The sequence below is a fragment of the Macrotis lagotis genome, chromosome 7 (genome assembly GCF_037893015.1).
Source record: "Macrotis lagotis isolate mMagLag1 chromosome 7, bilby.v1.9.chrom.fasta, whole genome shotgun sequence".
NCBI lineage: Eukaryota > Metazoa > Chordata > Mammalia > Peramelemorphia > Peramelidae > Macrotis > Macrotis lagotis.
In genome coordinates, this window is record NC_133664.1 from 218,424,076 (window position 1) to 218,441,564 (window position 17,489).

At 35.1% G+C, this 17,489-nt stretch overlaps 1 protein-coding gene across 6 annotated transcripts in view; it reads right to left on the bottom strand.

The window, feature by feature from the left end:
* FBH1 (F-box DNA helicase 1) overlaps nucleotides 1-17,489 on the bottom strand; it is a 121,648-nt gene that overhangs the window by 35,306 nt on the left and 68,853 nt on the right. For all 6 annotated transcript variants that reach the window (XM_074194900.1, XM_074194899.1, XM_074194901.1 and 3 more), the window contains 2 exons: nucleotides 13,130-13,298; nucleotides 12,145-12,367 (listed from right to left, as the gene is read on the bottom strand). In XM_074194900.1, the coding sequence (XP_074051001.1) occupies nucleotides 12,145-12,367; nucleotides 13,130-13,298 (392 nt within the window). The remainder of the gene's footprint in view (nucleotides 1-12,144; nucleotides 12,368-13,129; nucleotides 13,299-17,489) is intronic.

The following is a 17,489-nucleotide window of genomic DNA, read 5'->3' on the forward strand; positions in this document are numbered from 1 at the left end:
ATGGAAAAAGCTCAACAAAAGGCAAATGAGGAGAAGAATGCCTTAAAAAGCAGAATTGGCCAGCTGGGAAAGGAGATAAAAAAGCTCTCTGTAGGAAAATAACTCCTTCAAATCAAGTAAATGTCCTTCAATTGGGGAATGGCTTAGCAAACTGTGGTATATGTATGTCATGGAACACTACTGTTCTATGGGAAACCAGGAGGGACAGGAATTCAGGGAAGCCTGGAGCAATCTGCATGAACTGATGCTGAGTGAGATGAGCAGAACCGAAGAAACACTGTACACCCTAACAGCAACACGGGGGTGATGATCAACCTTGATGGATATACTCATTTCATCAGTACAACAATCAGGGACAATTTTGGGCTCTCTGCAATTGGAGAATATCATCTGTATCCAGATAAAGAGCTGTGGAGTTTGAACAAAGTTCAAGGACTATTCCCTTTAATTTAGGAAAAAAAAAACTGCTGTCTTATTGTCTGATTTTGTTTTTTTTTTAGTTTTTTTTTTTGCAAGGCAAATGGGGTTAAGTGGCTTGCCCAAGGCCACACAGCTAGGTAATTACTAAGTGTCTGAGACCGGATTTGAACCCAGGTACTCCTGACTCCAAGGCCGGTGCTTTATCCACTACGCCACCTAGCTGCCCCTGATTTTGTTATTTCTTATACTTTATGTTTCTTCCTTAAGGATATGAATTCTCTCTCATCACACTCAATTTGGATCAATGTACAACATGGAAACAAAGTAAAGACTGACAATTTGATTTCTGTGGAGGTGGGGTGGGGGGAGGGAAGTAAGATTGGGGGAAAATTGTAAAACTCAAAATAGAAATAAAACTCTTCCAAAAAAGCCAAAAATTAGAAGAAAATGTGAAATATCTCACTGGAAAAACAACTGACCTCGAAAACAGATCCAGAAGAAATAATTTTTGGTTTTTTGCAAGGCAAATGGGGTTAAGTGGCTTGCCCAAGGCCACACAGCTAGGTAATTATTAAGTGTCTGAGACTGGATTTGAACCCAGGTACTCCTGACTCCAGGGCTGGTGCTTTATCCACTGCGCCACCTAGCTACCCCAGAAGAAATAATTTAAAAATTATTGGGTTATCTGAAAGCCCCAATCAAGAGAAGAGCCTAAACTTCATTTTTCAAGAAATACTACAGCAAAACTGTCCCAAGACCCTAGAAGCTGAGGGTAAAATAGAAATCAAGAGAATTCACCAGTCACCCCCTGAAAGAGATCCCAAAAGAAAAACTTTCAGGAATATTATAGCCAAATTCCAAAACTCCCAAATCAAAGAGAAAATTCTAAAAGCTGCCAGAAACAAACAATTCAACTACCAAGGCTCCCTAGTCAGGATTAAACAGGAACTAGCAGCATCTACTTTAAGGGCTCATAGTGATTGGAATATGATATTCCGGAAGGCAAAAGATCTTTTTTTACAACCAAGAATCAACTACAAAGCAAAACTAAACTACCTCTTTCAGTGGAAAAGATGGACTTTCAATGAAACAGGGGACTTTCAAACTTTGCTTTGAAATGACCAGAGCTAAACAGAAAGTTTGATCTCCAAGTACAGGATGCTGGTGAACCATAGAGGGAGTGGAAGAGAGGGACTAACTATAAGGAACTTGATGATGTTGAACTGTTAGTATTCCTGCACAGGAAGAAGATATTGATAATTCATATGAAATTTCTCATTTATAAGAGCTGTTAGAAGGAGCATATATAGATAGGACATAGGAAGGAGTGGAATATAATGGTATGATGTGGTAAAGGGATGGAGTCAATGGGTGATGGGGGAAAGTGCTGGGAGGAAGGAAAAGGAGATGAAGAAGAAGCTGAGAGATTTCATATAAGAGTCAAGAAAAAGCTTTTTCAATGGAGTGGAATGGGGGAAGACAAGGGGGGATGAGTGAGCCTTCATTCTCATCAGAAATGGCTCAGGGAGGAAATCATGTACACACTTAATAGGGTGAGGAAATCTATCTTGCCCTGGAGAAGGATGGGAGGAAAGGGACAGGATGAGAGGGAATGGGAAGGGAGAATAGGTGACAGAAGAGAGGAAAGATCAAAGGAGAGGGTACTCAGATTCAACACACTTTGAAAGGGGAGAGAGAATAGAATAAATGAGAGTGGGGAGGAATAGAGTGGAGGTACAGCTAGTAATAGCAACTGAGGGAAAAATATTGAAGCAACTCCTCAGGTGGACTTATGATAAAGAAAGCAACTCACTCCAGAGACAGAGACATTGAAATCTGAACATAGACTGAAGTAGATTTCTCTCTCTCTCTCTCTCTCTCTCTCTCTCTATTCTTGAGGTTTCTCATCTTCTTGGGGGGTGGTGGTTATGTTTACTCTTATAACATTCAATGTATGGCATTGTGAGTTAGGCTATGTTTTTTGTCCCTAAAAATTTCGAATAAAATTGTCTCCAGTACTTGACTAGACCAGGGGACTGGTCAAAAACCTCTTGGTTCAAAACCTCCTGAACCTAGAACCTAGTTATGGAAGCCTGGACACATAAATAAAGGGCCATTCTAGTGAAGTTGGCCTCCTGAGGCAAGGCGGGGCTCGATCTATACAAGCTAAATGCTTACAGAATCCTTGAATAGAGTTTTTATACTATGGCTAAGTAAGCCACATTTTGTTAACTGTCAAGTTATACACAACTACTATTTCATTTTGCTCTACACCACAACTGTTTCATTAGTTTCAACACTGATTCTACTAGTTTGAATCAGGTCAAATTCTAACAAAAATCAAATGATGTAAAATTTGATTAATATATTGGTTAGCTTTCCTAAACTGCTTTTTTTCTTTCTATCTTAATCTTTTTATTACAAGGTGTAAAACTAAATACATGGTACTTTCAAGGGGCAGGTATATTTGGAAATGAAGGTAATATAAAAACAAAAGCAGTAAGTAAAAAATAAAAATATAAAAACATAATTTTAAGTAAAAGGTATAACCAAGTCTTATGCCTGTTGGAGAAGATTCAATGGATCCCTATTTACATTACAACCTACTTCATCTAGCTTAAAAAGTTATTACACATTACTTTCCTTCCCACATTCTAAATTCCAGTCAAAATGCCCTATTAGATGTTCTAAATCCAGCATTCCATCTCCTATCTCTGTGCCCTTCTCACTATTCACACAGCTATCAGCCTACTTCAAGATCTCATTACTTCTCACCTGAAAAAAAGAACAACCTCATAATTAATCTTTCTGTCTTAAGTCTCTCCACTGCTCAATCTATCTTCCATCCTTCAGTACATCTCACAGAGAGGTTCCAGACTAATTTTCCAGACACAATTCATTTTTTTCTTTAATCAGTCTACCCTTCAGTCAAAATGGATTATTTGATATTTCCCAAATTCAAGATGCTAGTTACATTTGTGAGCCAAAATAAACTCCTCCCTCATCTTTCAGAGAACTTAGTTACCCTAGGTTTGTTGGTGTTCTCAAATTATTTTTATTTAGTTATTTGTGTAACTATTTCAGGCATCCAGTATGCCCTAAGTTCCTTAAAAGTGTGGGATTGTTTTTCTCTTCTGTCTCACAGAAGCTGACATTCTACTGATGAGTAAATTCTGAGAAATAGCCATACCACATTAAAAAGTAAACACAAACACTTTTTGAGGATGGAGAAATATTGAGAAGGGGAGAGGAAAGGTCATAGATTGAAAGTGCAACATCAGTTAGGACCCTAAGAGGTAGGAATAAAGCAAGAAAGTTAGCATTCCTGATATAGAGAACAATCAATACAAATAAAGATATGAAGATCACATTTCATATGACAAACAACAAGGTCAGTTTGGAATACATATTATAGAGAAGTAGAAAGATAAGTAATATGAAATCCATTGTGAGGATACTTAAATCACAGAGGAATTTGTATTTTGTTCTAGAAGCAACAGAAAATTACAGAAACTTCTTAAGCAAGGGTGTGACTTGGAAAGGTAGAGAAGGTTAAGTTGAATATAGACAAGAATATAAAGAGAAAAGTAATCTCACATAGACAGATGAGAATTTTGAATCACAGGGATTCAAGAGAAGAGGTAGGAATTTTCTAGGCAGAAAGAGTACCAAGTAGAGAGACTTGTAAAGACTAAATTTAAATGAGTATCAAAGTTCCTAATTAAAATGTTAGTGTGAAGAAGATCTTTTCCAGGGGCATCTCCTAGGAAGAGATCTCTCAGTTGGTTACAGAGGGGGAGAGGTAAATGAGATAAAGGAAGTCTCTACAATTTAGATCAACAAAAGGAGACTTCCTCAGCTGAACTTGGGCAGGTCACGAAACTTATCTTTACAAAAATACTTATTTGTAAAATAAAGATAATAAGTTCTGAAATTTCATTATTAAGATAGATGTTATCTGGGAAAGTGCTTTGAAAAGTATAAATTTAGAGTCCCTTGATCCCTTAGAGACAATATGGGTCACACCCAGACCAATTGTGGACTGGATTATTATCAAAAAGTATTCATTCTAAAGTACAACACACATTTATGCTAAAAATTCTACAAAGTATAAACAGAGAGACTTTTTGAAAAATATAAAAATGTAACTAAAATCAAACATCATGTGCAATGAGAATACAGATAGAATAGGAGTCAGCAAACTATAGGGAACACTGTTTATTATGATCCATGAGCTAAGAACAACTTTTACATTAAGTTTTATTGTATCTTTAAATGTAAAAAACATTCTTAGCTACCAAGCCATACAAAAACAAGATAGGGCTAGATATGGCCCACAGGCCACAGTTTGACAACTCCATAGAACCTTTACCATTAAATATTTGAGTAAAACTAGGATGCTCAAATATAATTTGATATATAGAAATTCTAGCAAAGCAATACAACAATATTAAAATACTTATGTTGGATAGATTTTTAAAAAGGAGATTAAAAGTTATCCCATGTACAGATGATATGATGATTTACTTAGAAAAATCTAGGGAATTAGCAAAGAACCTAATTGAGATAATTAATAGCTTCAGCAAAGTTACAGGCTACAAAATAAAACCTCAGGGTTGGCTAGGTGGTACAATGGATAAAGCACTGGCCCTGGAGTAGGGAGTACCTGGGTTCAAATCCGGTCTCAGGACACTTAATAATTACCTAGCTGTGTAGCCTTGGGCAAGCCACTTAACCCTATTTGCCTTGCAAAAAAACCTAAAAAAAAAAAAAACCTGAAACACGGAAAGCATTTCTATATAAAACAATGAAACCCAAGAGGTAATAACAGAAAAGGGAAATCTCACTCTGAATAACTATAATATGCATGAAACACCTGGAAGTTATGTTCCAAAGGATATAAAATGATTTTAGATTCAATTATGGTCCTGGTTTTTTTTTAGGTTTTTGCAAAGCAATGGGGGGTTAAGTGGCTTGCCCAAGGCCACACAGCTAGGTTTATTAAGTGTCTGAGGCCAAATTTAAACTCAGGCACTCCTGACTCCAGGGCCGGTGCTCTATCCTTTGTGCAACCTATCCACCCCCATGGTCCCATTTTAAAAAAAAAAAGAAAAAAGAAAAAGAAAGTAAAAAAATGACTGGAGCATTAGTCAGTGTTCATGACTGGATCAAAATAATCTTTATTTTTTATTTTTTTTAAAGTTTTTGCAAGGCAAATGGAGTTAAGTGGCTTGCCCAAGGCCACACAGCTAGGTAATTATTAAGTGTCTGAGATCAGATTTGAAGCCAGGTACTCCTGACTTCAGGGCAGGTGCTTTATCCACTGCACCACCTAGCCGCCCTGGGTCAAAACAATGTAATTAAAAATGACAATACCACCAAAGTTAAGTTATACTTTTTTTGATTGTTAAATATTTTTAATATTTTATATTTTCAGTTACATGCGACAGATATATATATAGGAGGGCAAATACACTGAAGGGGTGGTATTCAGAAACAAAATACTGGAGAATATGGAAAAATGAAAAAGGGGAAAAATACAAAAAAGAGGGAAGATAACATGGAGGGTAATAAAGACTTAGTAATTATAATTTTGAATGTGAATGGGATGAACTCTCCCTTAAAATATAAGAAAATAGAAGAGTGGATTAAAAACCAGAATCCTACAATATGCTGCTTAAAAGAAACTCATTTGAAGCAGAGAGATACATAAAAGTAAAGATAAAAGGTTAGAGTAAAATATATTTTGCTTTGGATGAAGTGTAAAAAGCAGGGTTAGCAATCTTTATCTCAGACAAAGCAGCTGCAAAAATAGGTCTCATTAAAAGAAATAAGGGGGTGACTAGGTGGCGCAGTGGATAGAACATCAGCCCTGGAGTCAGCGGTACCTGAGTTCAAATCTGGCCTCAGACACTTAATAATTACCTATCTGTGTGGCCTTGGGCAAGCCACCATTGCCTTGCCAAAAAAAAAAAAAAGAAAAGAAATAAGGAAGGAAACTATATTATCTTAAAAGGTACCATAGACAATAAAGTAATTTCAATACTAAATATGTATGCACCCAATAGTATAGCATCCAAATTCTTAAGAGGAGAAGTTGAAAGAGTTACAGGAGGACACAGACAGCAAAACTCTACTAGTAGGAGACCTCAACCTCCCACTCTCAGATTTAGACAAATCTAACCATAAAATAAATAAGAAGGAAGTTAAGGAGATAAACAGATTATTAGAAAACCTAGATATGATAGACTTATGGAAGAAATTTAATGGGGATAGAAAGGAATATATTTCTTCTTCTGCAGTACATGGCACTTACACAAAAATTGACCATGTACTAGGGCATAAAAACCTAATGATCAGGGTGACTAGGTGGCACAGTGGATAGAGCACTGGCCCAGGAGTCAGGAGTACCTGAGTTCAAATCCAGCCTCAGACACTTAATAATGACCTGTGTGGCCTTGGGCAAGCCACTTAACCCCGTTTGCTTTGGAAAAACCTAAAAAAAACAAAAACAACAAAAAAAAAACCAATGATCAACTGCAGAAAGGCAGAAATAGTGAATATATCTTTCTAAGATCATAATGCAATAAAAATCATAAGCAATACTGGACCAGGGAGATACAGACCCATAACTAATTGGAAATTAATAACTTCATTTTCAAAAATGAGTGGATCAAACAAAAAATTATAGAAAGAATTAATTATTTCATCCTAGATAATGGCAACAATAATGAAACAACATACCAAAACCTATGGGATTCATTCAAGGCAGCTGTCAGAGGATATATCTTTAAATGCTTACATGAATAAATTAGAGAAAGAGGAAATCAATGAACTAAATATGCAACTAAAAAAATTAAAGAACAAATTAAAAAACCTTCAATTAAATAACAAATTAGACATTCTAAAAATCAAAGGAGAAATTAATAAAATCGAAAGCAAGAAAACTATTGAACTAATAAATAAAACTAAGAGCTGGTTTTATGAAAAAAATAAAATTGATAAACTTCTGGTCAATTTGATTTAAAAAAAACAAATTGCTAGTATTATAAATGAAAAAGGTGAACTCACCACCAATAAGGAGGAAATTAAAGTAATAATTCAGAATTATTTTGCCCAACTCTATGGGCAAATTTGACAATCTAAGTGAAATGGACGAATATTTACAAAAATATAAGTTGCCCAGGTTAAGTGAAGAGGAGATTAAATACCTAAATCCTTAAAAAAAACAATCTGCAACATTTCAATATATGACTATTAAGATAAAGTAGAAAGAGCTAGAAAGAGAAATTCCATTCAAAGTAACCTCAGACAATATAAAATATCCAGGAGTCTATCTGCCAGAGCAGACTCAGAAAGTTTTTTTTTGTTTTTTTTTTTAGGTTTTTGCAAGGCAAATGGGGTTAAGTGGCTTGCCCAAGGCCGCACAGCTAGGTAATTATTAAGTGTCTGAGACCGGATTTGAACCCAGGTACTCCTGACTCCAGGGCCGGTGCTTTTATCCACTAGGGCACCTAGCCACCCCATTCAGAAACTTTTTGAAAACAATTACAAAACACTTCTCACACAAATAATTTAAATAACAGATTTAAATAACTGGGTAAACATCAACCTGTTTAATGCCCTACCAATCAAAATTCTAAAAATTTACTTTAATGAGTTAGAAAAAATTGTAAGTAAATATATATGGAGAAATAATAAGTCAAGAATTTCCAGGCATTCAATGAAAAAAAGTGCAAAAGAAGGTGACTTAGCCTTACCAGATGTAAAATTAAATTGTAAAGCATCAGTCATCAAAACTGTCTGGTATTGTCTAAGAAATAGAGTGTGGACCAGTGGAACAGACTAGGTGCAATAGCAGGAAATGATTATAGTAATCTGCTGTTTGATAAACACAAAGAGTTCAGCTATTGGGATAAAAACTCTCTTGGATAAAAACTGTTGGGAAAATTGAATTTAGTATGGAAGAAACTTGGATTAGACCAACACCCCACACTCGATACCAAGATAAGACCAAAATGGATACAGGATTTAGACATAAAAACAATATTATAAGCAAACTAGAAGATCAAGGAGTAGTATACCTGTCAGATCTATGGAAAGGGAACCAGTTTATGATCAAGGAAGAGATGGAGAACATTGTTAAAAAATCAACTAGATAATTTTGATTAAATTATAAAAAGCTTTTGCACAGACAAAACCACTGTAATCAAGATCAAAATAAAGGTAGTAAATTGGGAAACAATTTTTACAAATAGTATTTCTGACAAAGCATTCATTTCTAAAATATACAGAGAACTGAGTGAAATTTTCTAAAAAAAGCCATTCCCCAATTTATAAATGGTCAAAGGCAATTTATAGATGAGGAAATTAAAGCAATCCATAGTCATATGAAAAACTGCTCTAAATTATTACTTATTAGAGAAATGCAAATTAGAGCATCTCTGAGATATTACCTCACACCTCTCAGCCTGGCCTATATGACCAGAAAGGACAAGATCAATGTTGGAAGGGATGTGGGAATCTGGGACACTAACACATTGTTAGTGTAGCTGTGAACTCATCCGACCTTTCTGGAGAGCAATTTGGAATTATGCCCAAAGGACAACAAAAATATACACACCCTTTGATCCAGCACTACCAGTATTACTAGGTCTATACCCTGAAGAGATTATGAAAAAGGGTAAAAACATCACTTGTACAAAAATATTCATAGCAGCCCTGTTTGTGGTGGCAAAGAATTGGAAATTAAGCAAATGTCCTTCAATTGGGGAATGGCTTAACAAACTGTGGTATATGTGTGTCATGGAACACTATTGTTCTATTAGAAACCAGGAAGAATGGGAATTCAGGGAAGCCTGGAAGGATTTGCATGAACTGTGGCTGAGTGAGATGAGCAGAACCAGAAAAATATTGTACACCCTAATAACAATATGGGGGTGATGATCAACCTTGATGGACTTGCTCATTCCATCAGTGCAACAATCAGGGACAATTTGGGGATATCTGCAATGAAGAATACCATCTGTATCCAGAGAAAGAATCATGGAGTTTGAAAACAAATCAAAAACTATTACCTTTAATTTAGGGGGGAAAAAACCTGTTATTTTACTATGTAATTTTGCTATCTCTTATACTTTATTTTTCTTCCTTAAGGATATAATTTCTCTCTCATCACATTCAACTTAGATCAATGTATACCACGGAAACAATGTAAAGACTAACAGACTGCCTTCTGTGGGAGGTGGGGGGGGTAAGAATAGGGGAAAAATTGTAAAATTCAAAATAAATAAATTAATTTTTTAAAAAAAAGAATGAACATTATCATTATCCTGTCTCTAAACTGGATCGAGATATTCCTGGTCATGCTGCTGGAGCAATATGGTTAATAAGACTAACAGACTGCCTTCTGTGTGTGTGTGTGGGGGGGGGAGATTAGGGGGAAAATTATAAAACTCAAAATAAAATTAAATTTAAAAAAACTGTTGGGAAAACTGTAAAACAGTCTGATAGAAATTAATCTTAAACCAACATCTCACACCATATTACCTCAATATATTTTCAATGAATATATGATATTAATATTAAAGAGCATGTTATTAAAAAATTAGAAGAGAAACAGGTCACATATTTCTCAATGGTCAATGAATTCTTAACCAAAGAGGAGATGGAGAAAATTAAAAAAGATGAAACAGATAGTGTGATTATATGAAATTAAAAAAAAATTAATGTACCTAGGATGAAAAGTCAAAAGGAAAAAAAAATTGTGTTATCAAATCTCTCAGATAAACTTGAAAACGGTTTTAGGATTTAAAATACATAAACAAAAAATAGATATAAATATAAGATCAATAGGCATTACCCAATAGCTAAGCTGACAAAAATTATAAACAAAATGTTCTCAAAAGAACAATCTACATACTAATAACAACTACATGAAAGAACTAATAATCGGAGAAATGTAATTTATAACAATTCTGTTGTTTCACCTCATATACAAACATAACTTTACCGGATGGCAATAGTCAATGTTGAATAGATATGGGAAAATACTAACACTGGGCCATTAGTGGTGGAGCTATGAATTCATGTAACCATTTTGGAAAGCAATTTGAAATTATGCAAATAAAGAGATTAAAATGTCCATAAACTTTGAATCAGTTATTTCATTTTACTGGATCAGGAGCTCACTAATAAGAAGTCCTCATATATTACAAAATATTTATAGAAGTATAATTTGGAATAGCAAAAATAGAAAACAAAGTAGAAGCCCATAGATCAAAGAATGACTAAATAGCTTATGGTACATGAACATAATGAAATATATTACTGTCTTGAAGAAATGATGAATGTGATGAATAAAGAGAATCATGCAGATATTTACTTGGACTGATGCACAATAATGTAAACAGAATAAAAAATACATCCATAGAAACTACAATAATATAAATAGAAAGAAGCACACATACACATACATCAAAAAAGTCAGGGTTTTGTTTTTTGGGGGGTTTTTTTTAGATTTTTCAAGGCAATGGGGTTAAATGGCTTGCCCAAGGCCATACAGCTAGGTAATTATTAAGTGTCTGAGGCCAAATTTGAACCAGGTCTCCTGACTCCAAGGCCAGTGCTCTATCCTATTGCGCCACCTAGCCGCCCCAAAAGTCAGTTTTGCAAAATTGTAAGAAATACAAGCATATTTGAAAGAATAGCTATGAAAAGGGGTAGTGAGGTAGTCAGTGGACTCCTAGAGTCAAGAGAACCCAAGTTCAAATCTGACCTCAGACTGTTGCTAGCTGTGTGACTTGGCTCAAGTCACTTTAACTACAGCCTCCCCCACCAACAAAAAAGAGATTTGAGAAGACAGTTCCACTTTATCCCTTAGAAGACAGTTCCACTTTATCCCTCTGTAGAAAAACAGGAACCCACAAGTGTTGCACATAATACATATTTGGGGTGGCTAGGTGGTACAGTGGATAGAGCACTGGTCCTGGAGTCAGGAGTACCTGAGGTCAAAATTGGCCTTAGACACTTAATAATCACCTAGCTGTGTGGCCTTGGGCAAGCCACTTAAACCCCATTGCCTTCCAAAAACCTATAAAAAAAAAAAAGACTACATAATACATATTTGTAATGATTGCAGTGTTGATTTTTTTTCCTCTTTTTCTTGCTTTAAAAAAAAATACCATCTATTATTTGGGATGCTTCTCTGGGCCAGAAAGAAAAAGCTAAAAAAAAAAAAAAATACATCAATACAACTTATTTCCACATGAGGAATAAGCACTGTCAAATATATATATTAGGAGATTTCCCCAATTGGGGCCAAAAGTTCCTTAAAAAGAATCAAGGGCTATGTTACTTTATCTAATGAAATGGATCCAGAGAGGCTCTGCCCTATGAGAGCTATCTTTACTGAAGAAAGGATACCCTGATGTCTTTGCTCTAAAATTCTGAATCAGGAGATCACAGAAATGGACTCTAATATCAAAGAAATGCTGAAATGTCTTGATTTTAGCTATTTATTTGATCTGCAAGTTACCTAGCACACAGTTGGGATGAACTTTAATATAATACCAAGAGATGCTTTCATTATATGCTGTTGCTATTTTTCCAGTAAACTTAGAAACTCTCAAAAAAAATTTTTTTAAAAGGAGACAAAGACAACCATAAGAGAGAAAAACTGAGTGTACCAGTACCATGTCAACACTCTTCAATTTAAAAACTTACCTGCTTTTCATTGTGATCTACCATGACCTTCTGTCCCTGATTGTTTTTCCACCATAAGGGCACATGTTCAGTGTTCAAGTCTTCATCAGCAGAGGCAAAGTAGTTTTCTAATGTCTTGCATACTAATTTGGCCCTTGGGAACCCTGCTTTCCCTTCTGAAAGGACAGAGTTGACCATGAAGGGTGTGAGCTTGAAAGGATTCAGTTTCTTCTCTATCTGGTACCTGTAACGTATATCCAAAGTTATTTAATAAACAGCAAATTGCAATATGGATCTATATGTGTATCTGTGCATGTGTGTACATATTATAGAATATTGGACTAGGAATCAAAAGACCATAATAATTCCTAACCTGCCTTCATCTTCATGTTGTTGTCATGATCAAATAAGAATATATTCATAATATAAAGTATTATATTAATCTTAATTCTTCAAGAATATGTGATTTAATCAAAGTCAATTTTCTTTCTCCAGCTACAGATCACACTTTACTCTTCCAGAGCAACTACAACTTAAAAAAAAAAAAGAATCTGCTGATGAACTCCATGAACTTAAGATAAGTTGATCTTCAGGTAAGAAACATGAAGTCTAATGTCAGGTTCATAGTAAAACAAAATATTCAACATATGAGTCTTTCATAGATTTTGTCACATTCTGGAGTCACCATAAGTAGGAAGAAAAATGGTAAGACTTATGTCCTTGCATGTGAGAAAATCTGCATAAATTTTGTTGTTTCTGTTCAAAATTTAAGAGGATTGAAATGGGGAGTTACTCAATCTATGTTCTCTATTTGTAAATAAGGACAATGATGTCAAACGTTCTACTTAATTACTATCATAGTTGGGTACAGCTCAAAAATCATCACAAACATCATATACATATCACATAAATTATGTTTTATATATATCACACATACACACATACATCATACACATGCAAGACAGTAATAATTTGCAACAATAATGATGGTAGTGACAATACATACAGCCTCCCTTTGTCTCTGAAGGCCATGGAGTGAAAAGTTTTGCAGGTAACATTGCTTGGGAACATGTTTTCAGCCTGCTTTGCAACACTCTTGTTGAATGCCACATAGAGAAATTTTTTGTTAGACCACCTCTCAGCGTATTTGACTAGCGTTGAGGTCTTTCCAGTGCCTAGAAATCAAGAGAAAAGTTTGTACACTTCTGATTGGGGAAAAAGGGGGGCTTACAATATCTCAAAAAACCCAGTTCATTGCAATACTAAATATAACAATACTTAGTTATCAATTCAAACCAATTTTCTATCTGGATGTCCACAATAATCAAGATACTATGCTAAATATGGTCAAAACCATCTTTCTTGTATGTAACATTTTCAATTCTTCTGAAAAATCCTATATCAAAAGATTTTGTAGACTCAGAAAATATTATTCCTAAGATACCTTAGAGGTTCATTAGCTAATTACTCTCAATTCACAGACAATCATATAAAGACCAGGTAGTTGACTGGAAGATAGTCATTTTAAACTTTCTCAACCCAATACCTTGGTAGAGGAGAAAGATTAGTGGATCTGGAATCAGAGGGCCTATATTCTCCTACCACCTATCTAAATGTCCTTGGGCGAGTTATTCATTCAACTAAGGAACTATTAATTCACCTAAAGAACTCAGTTACTTCATTTGAAAAATAAGGATGTTAATACATATTCAATTCAACAAATACTTATTAGGCAGCTATTATCTGTAAATCAATCAACTGAAAAAATTTATTAAAGGCCTGCTATCTATGAGGTCCTTAGAGATACAAAGACAAAAATGCAGTCCTTCTTCTTATAGAGCCAAGAATGTACTGGTTTAACAAGTCTCTAAAAATGAAAACAGACTCTTAAATTTAATCTGCATTACTAACAACTACACCAAGTGAGCAATAAGTTGGATCCCCATGACCTCTCAAATTTCTCCATTATAGAAATTATATGCCAAAGATAAAATAACTTCAGCAATCTCTAGAATCCAAAAGAAGGTTGAACACACACACACCCCATAAACTGATTAACTGATCCTTTTTTTTGGGGGGGGGTTGCAAGGCAATGGAGTTAAATGACTTGCTAAAGGTCACACAGCTAAGTATTAAGTGTGTGTCTGAGGCTGAACTAAGTCGTCCTGACTACTGCACCACCTAGCTACCCCCTGACTCACTCATTCTTGGCATTGTTCCTTCACTTCCTAAAGTAAGAATAAAGGAACCAAGGCTAAGAGAACTAGTACTTTGGTACCAATTAGCAGCAACACTGAAAAACCCTACACTGTGGAGGCAGACAACCCAAAGCACCAGCAGATGCTAGGCCAGAAAACTAAACTAAAGGACTGTGGCAGGATACCATTTCAAGATATTCCATATTTGTGGAATTCTCTGCAACATTCCAATAAGCTTTGAGGGAAAGAGCTCAAAATTCAGCTGAGGCCAGTTCTGACCACCCAAAAGTCACTCTTACAGGTGAATCATGAATTGACCAGATGGCAGGAGGCTGCATGATATCCAGTCCTCAAGGAAACCATCATTAGAGGGGACAGAGTCACAAAGTATGTCCCTGAGACATCACTTGGGGGGAATGTTACAAATTTAATGAACTTTCACCTGGAGAGAGAGAAACTTATAGAAGCATCCAATAGACTCCTAAGAGCTTATGTCCGACAGGCTAGGAAATCTTCTCAATTGGACCTTTTAAGGTCCTCTCTGGTATCCTAATGTCCCAAGTAATTTTGCTAGGGTGTAAGATATACAGGAATGGAAAATTGTGTAGCACATGCAAAGAACTGAAGTTTCAGGATCTATCCAAGAAAATAATGAAACTCCCAACCACTTTTATAACCGACTGTAAAAAGTACAAAGAAATATATGCAGAGTTATATACAAAAATATTTATAGTAAAACTGAGAGGATGTACATCAATTAGGGAATGGTTGAACAAATTGTAGTTTATGAATGTAATGAAATACCATGATTTTATAAGAAATCATAAGTCTTAAGAAAAGCCTGAAATGACTTAAATGAACTGATGCTGAGTGAATTGAGAAGAACCAGGAGAACATTAATAGTAACATTATGCATGATCAACTATCATAAGACTTAGCTCTCCTCAGCAATACAGTGATCAAAAGATTCGTGATAGAAAATGCCATTCACATCCAGAGAAAGAACTATGGAGTCTGAATGTGGAACAAAGTATATTATTTTTGTTTTTTTAAAATTAACTTTTTTTATGTGTTTTTTTTTCTTTTGCTCTGATTCTCCTTTCATGACATGACTAATATGGAAATATGTTTAACATGATGGTACGTGTATAACCAGTAGTGGAAATCAAATAAATTAACAATTAGTTCTCTGCACTAATGACCATTTTAACTATGCAAATATACTGAAAAGTAATTTAATATTACATGCATTTAATACTCAAAAAAGAATAAAAAGAGGTACACAAAACTAGATTGTGTTATACTACTCACATTAAGCAAACATATCCTTATGGAGTGAAAACAGCCACATGACCACAGCAGCCAGCATTGAAGCGTATGCAGAACCAAAATTCATTCTACCTATTCTAACTCCTTTATTTCTTCTCTTTCCAGGGCTTCCAAAATGGGCAGTAAGAAAATCCTTGAAATCTGTATTTCTACTGGTTCACTGTGTCCCAGCTATTGGTTTCACTGGTCAGGGAACACTAGTGTAACCACAATATCTCGGTAGAATTTTTGGCATAACACAAAGCAGAAACAAATGACAGTTTGTCACTCCCTGGTTGTTTGGCACTTTTTCTCTTTACATTATATGCTAAGTTTACTGATGTAACAAAAATGAGGGAATTAAAATGTAGTAATTCATCAAAGGTATAATGAATTTTAAGAATAATCCCTCAATTTTTTTTCCATCTACAGACAGAATGAACATTACTATGGGCATTTACACAATGCTATTGTGCAGATGCATGTTTTAAAAAAGAGTAAGGAATATAAATTTGTGATTTACAGATTGGGTGGTGCTCAGGTGCCCACCTTAGAATCCTGATTACAAGTGCCATTTTAACAACCAACCGGTTTGCTGAACTCAACATAAAATTAAGTATTCTGGTGCACACCAGCTGAATCCCACCAATCTGTATAACCTATGTCAAATTATTTGCTGTCTTGGCAAAGAGGGAAGGAAGGGAGGGAAGGAGGGATAAAAATTTGGAATTCAAAATCTTACAAAAATGATGCTGAAAATTATCTTTACAAGTAATTGGAAAAAATAAAATACTTTTAACTAAAAAAAAAAAAGAAATATGCAGGGTTAGATTCATTTAACTCTGGGAATGCCAGAACAGCTATTTTAGCTATTGTTAATCAATTACAGCAACTGTAACTGAGTTTATTTGATATTTTTTTATTTTTCCAATTAACAGGTTATGGGAGTTTTTCAACATTCATCCACTTGCATATTTTTAAGTTACACATTTTTCTACACCCTCCCTTCCCAGACCCCCACTTCCTTGGCAGCAAAGAGTATGGTAAAGCTGTATATGTACTTTTGTGCTTAACATATTTACATATTACATTTTGTGTATGAGAAGTAGAACTAAGGAAAAAGGAAGAAAACCAGGGGATAGAAAGGAAAAACATAAAGCAAATTTTAAAAAGTGAACAAAGTATCCCTTCAGATTCTGTGGTTTGGTTTTGTTTTGTTTTTTTGGTTTTGTTTTGGTTTTTTTTCCTTCTGGATATGGATGGCATTGTCCATAACAGGTCTCCCAGGGTTATCCTAGATCTCTGAACTGCTGAGAAGAGATGCATCCATCACAGACCAACTCACAATGTTGTTGTTAATGTGTACAATGTTCTCATGGTTCTGCTCCCTTCACTCAGCATCAGTTCATGTAATTCTTTCCATGCTTCTCCAAGGCTGACCACTCATAGCTTCTTATAGAACAATAGTATTCCAACACATTCATATACCATAATAGCCATTCTCCAAGTAAAGGGCATTCCTTCAATTCCCAATTCTTTGCCACCATAAGAGAACAGCAAAGATATTTGCAATTTTTTTCATCACATCTGATCAGATTGGCATGTAAAGAAAAAATATACATACCTATGAATGGCCATCCTTGAGAAGAAACAATTACTCTATGAGGAAAGAATCGTGTGTTCTGGATTTAATAAACTGCCTTAAAATCCTTACCTCACTAACTTGTTAGTTGTCTGGTTTGGGGGAAATTACTTAACCTGATTGAGCCTCAGTTTTCCCATCTAAAAACCAAAGAAGTTGTTCTGGGTGAACTCTGAGGTCTCTTCCATCTCTATGATATCTATATCAAAGCCATCACT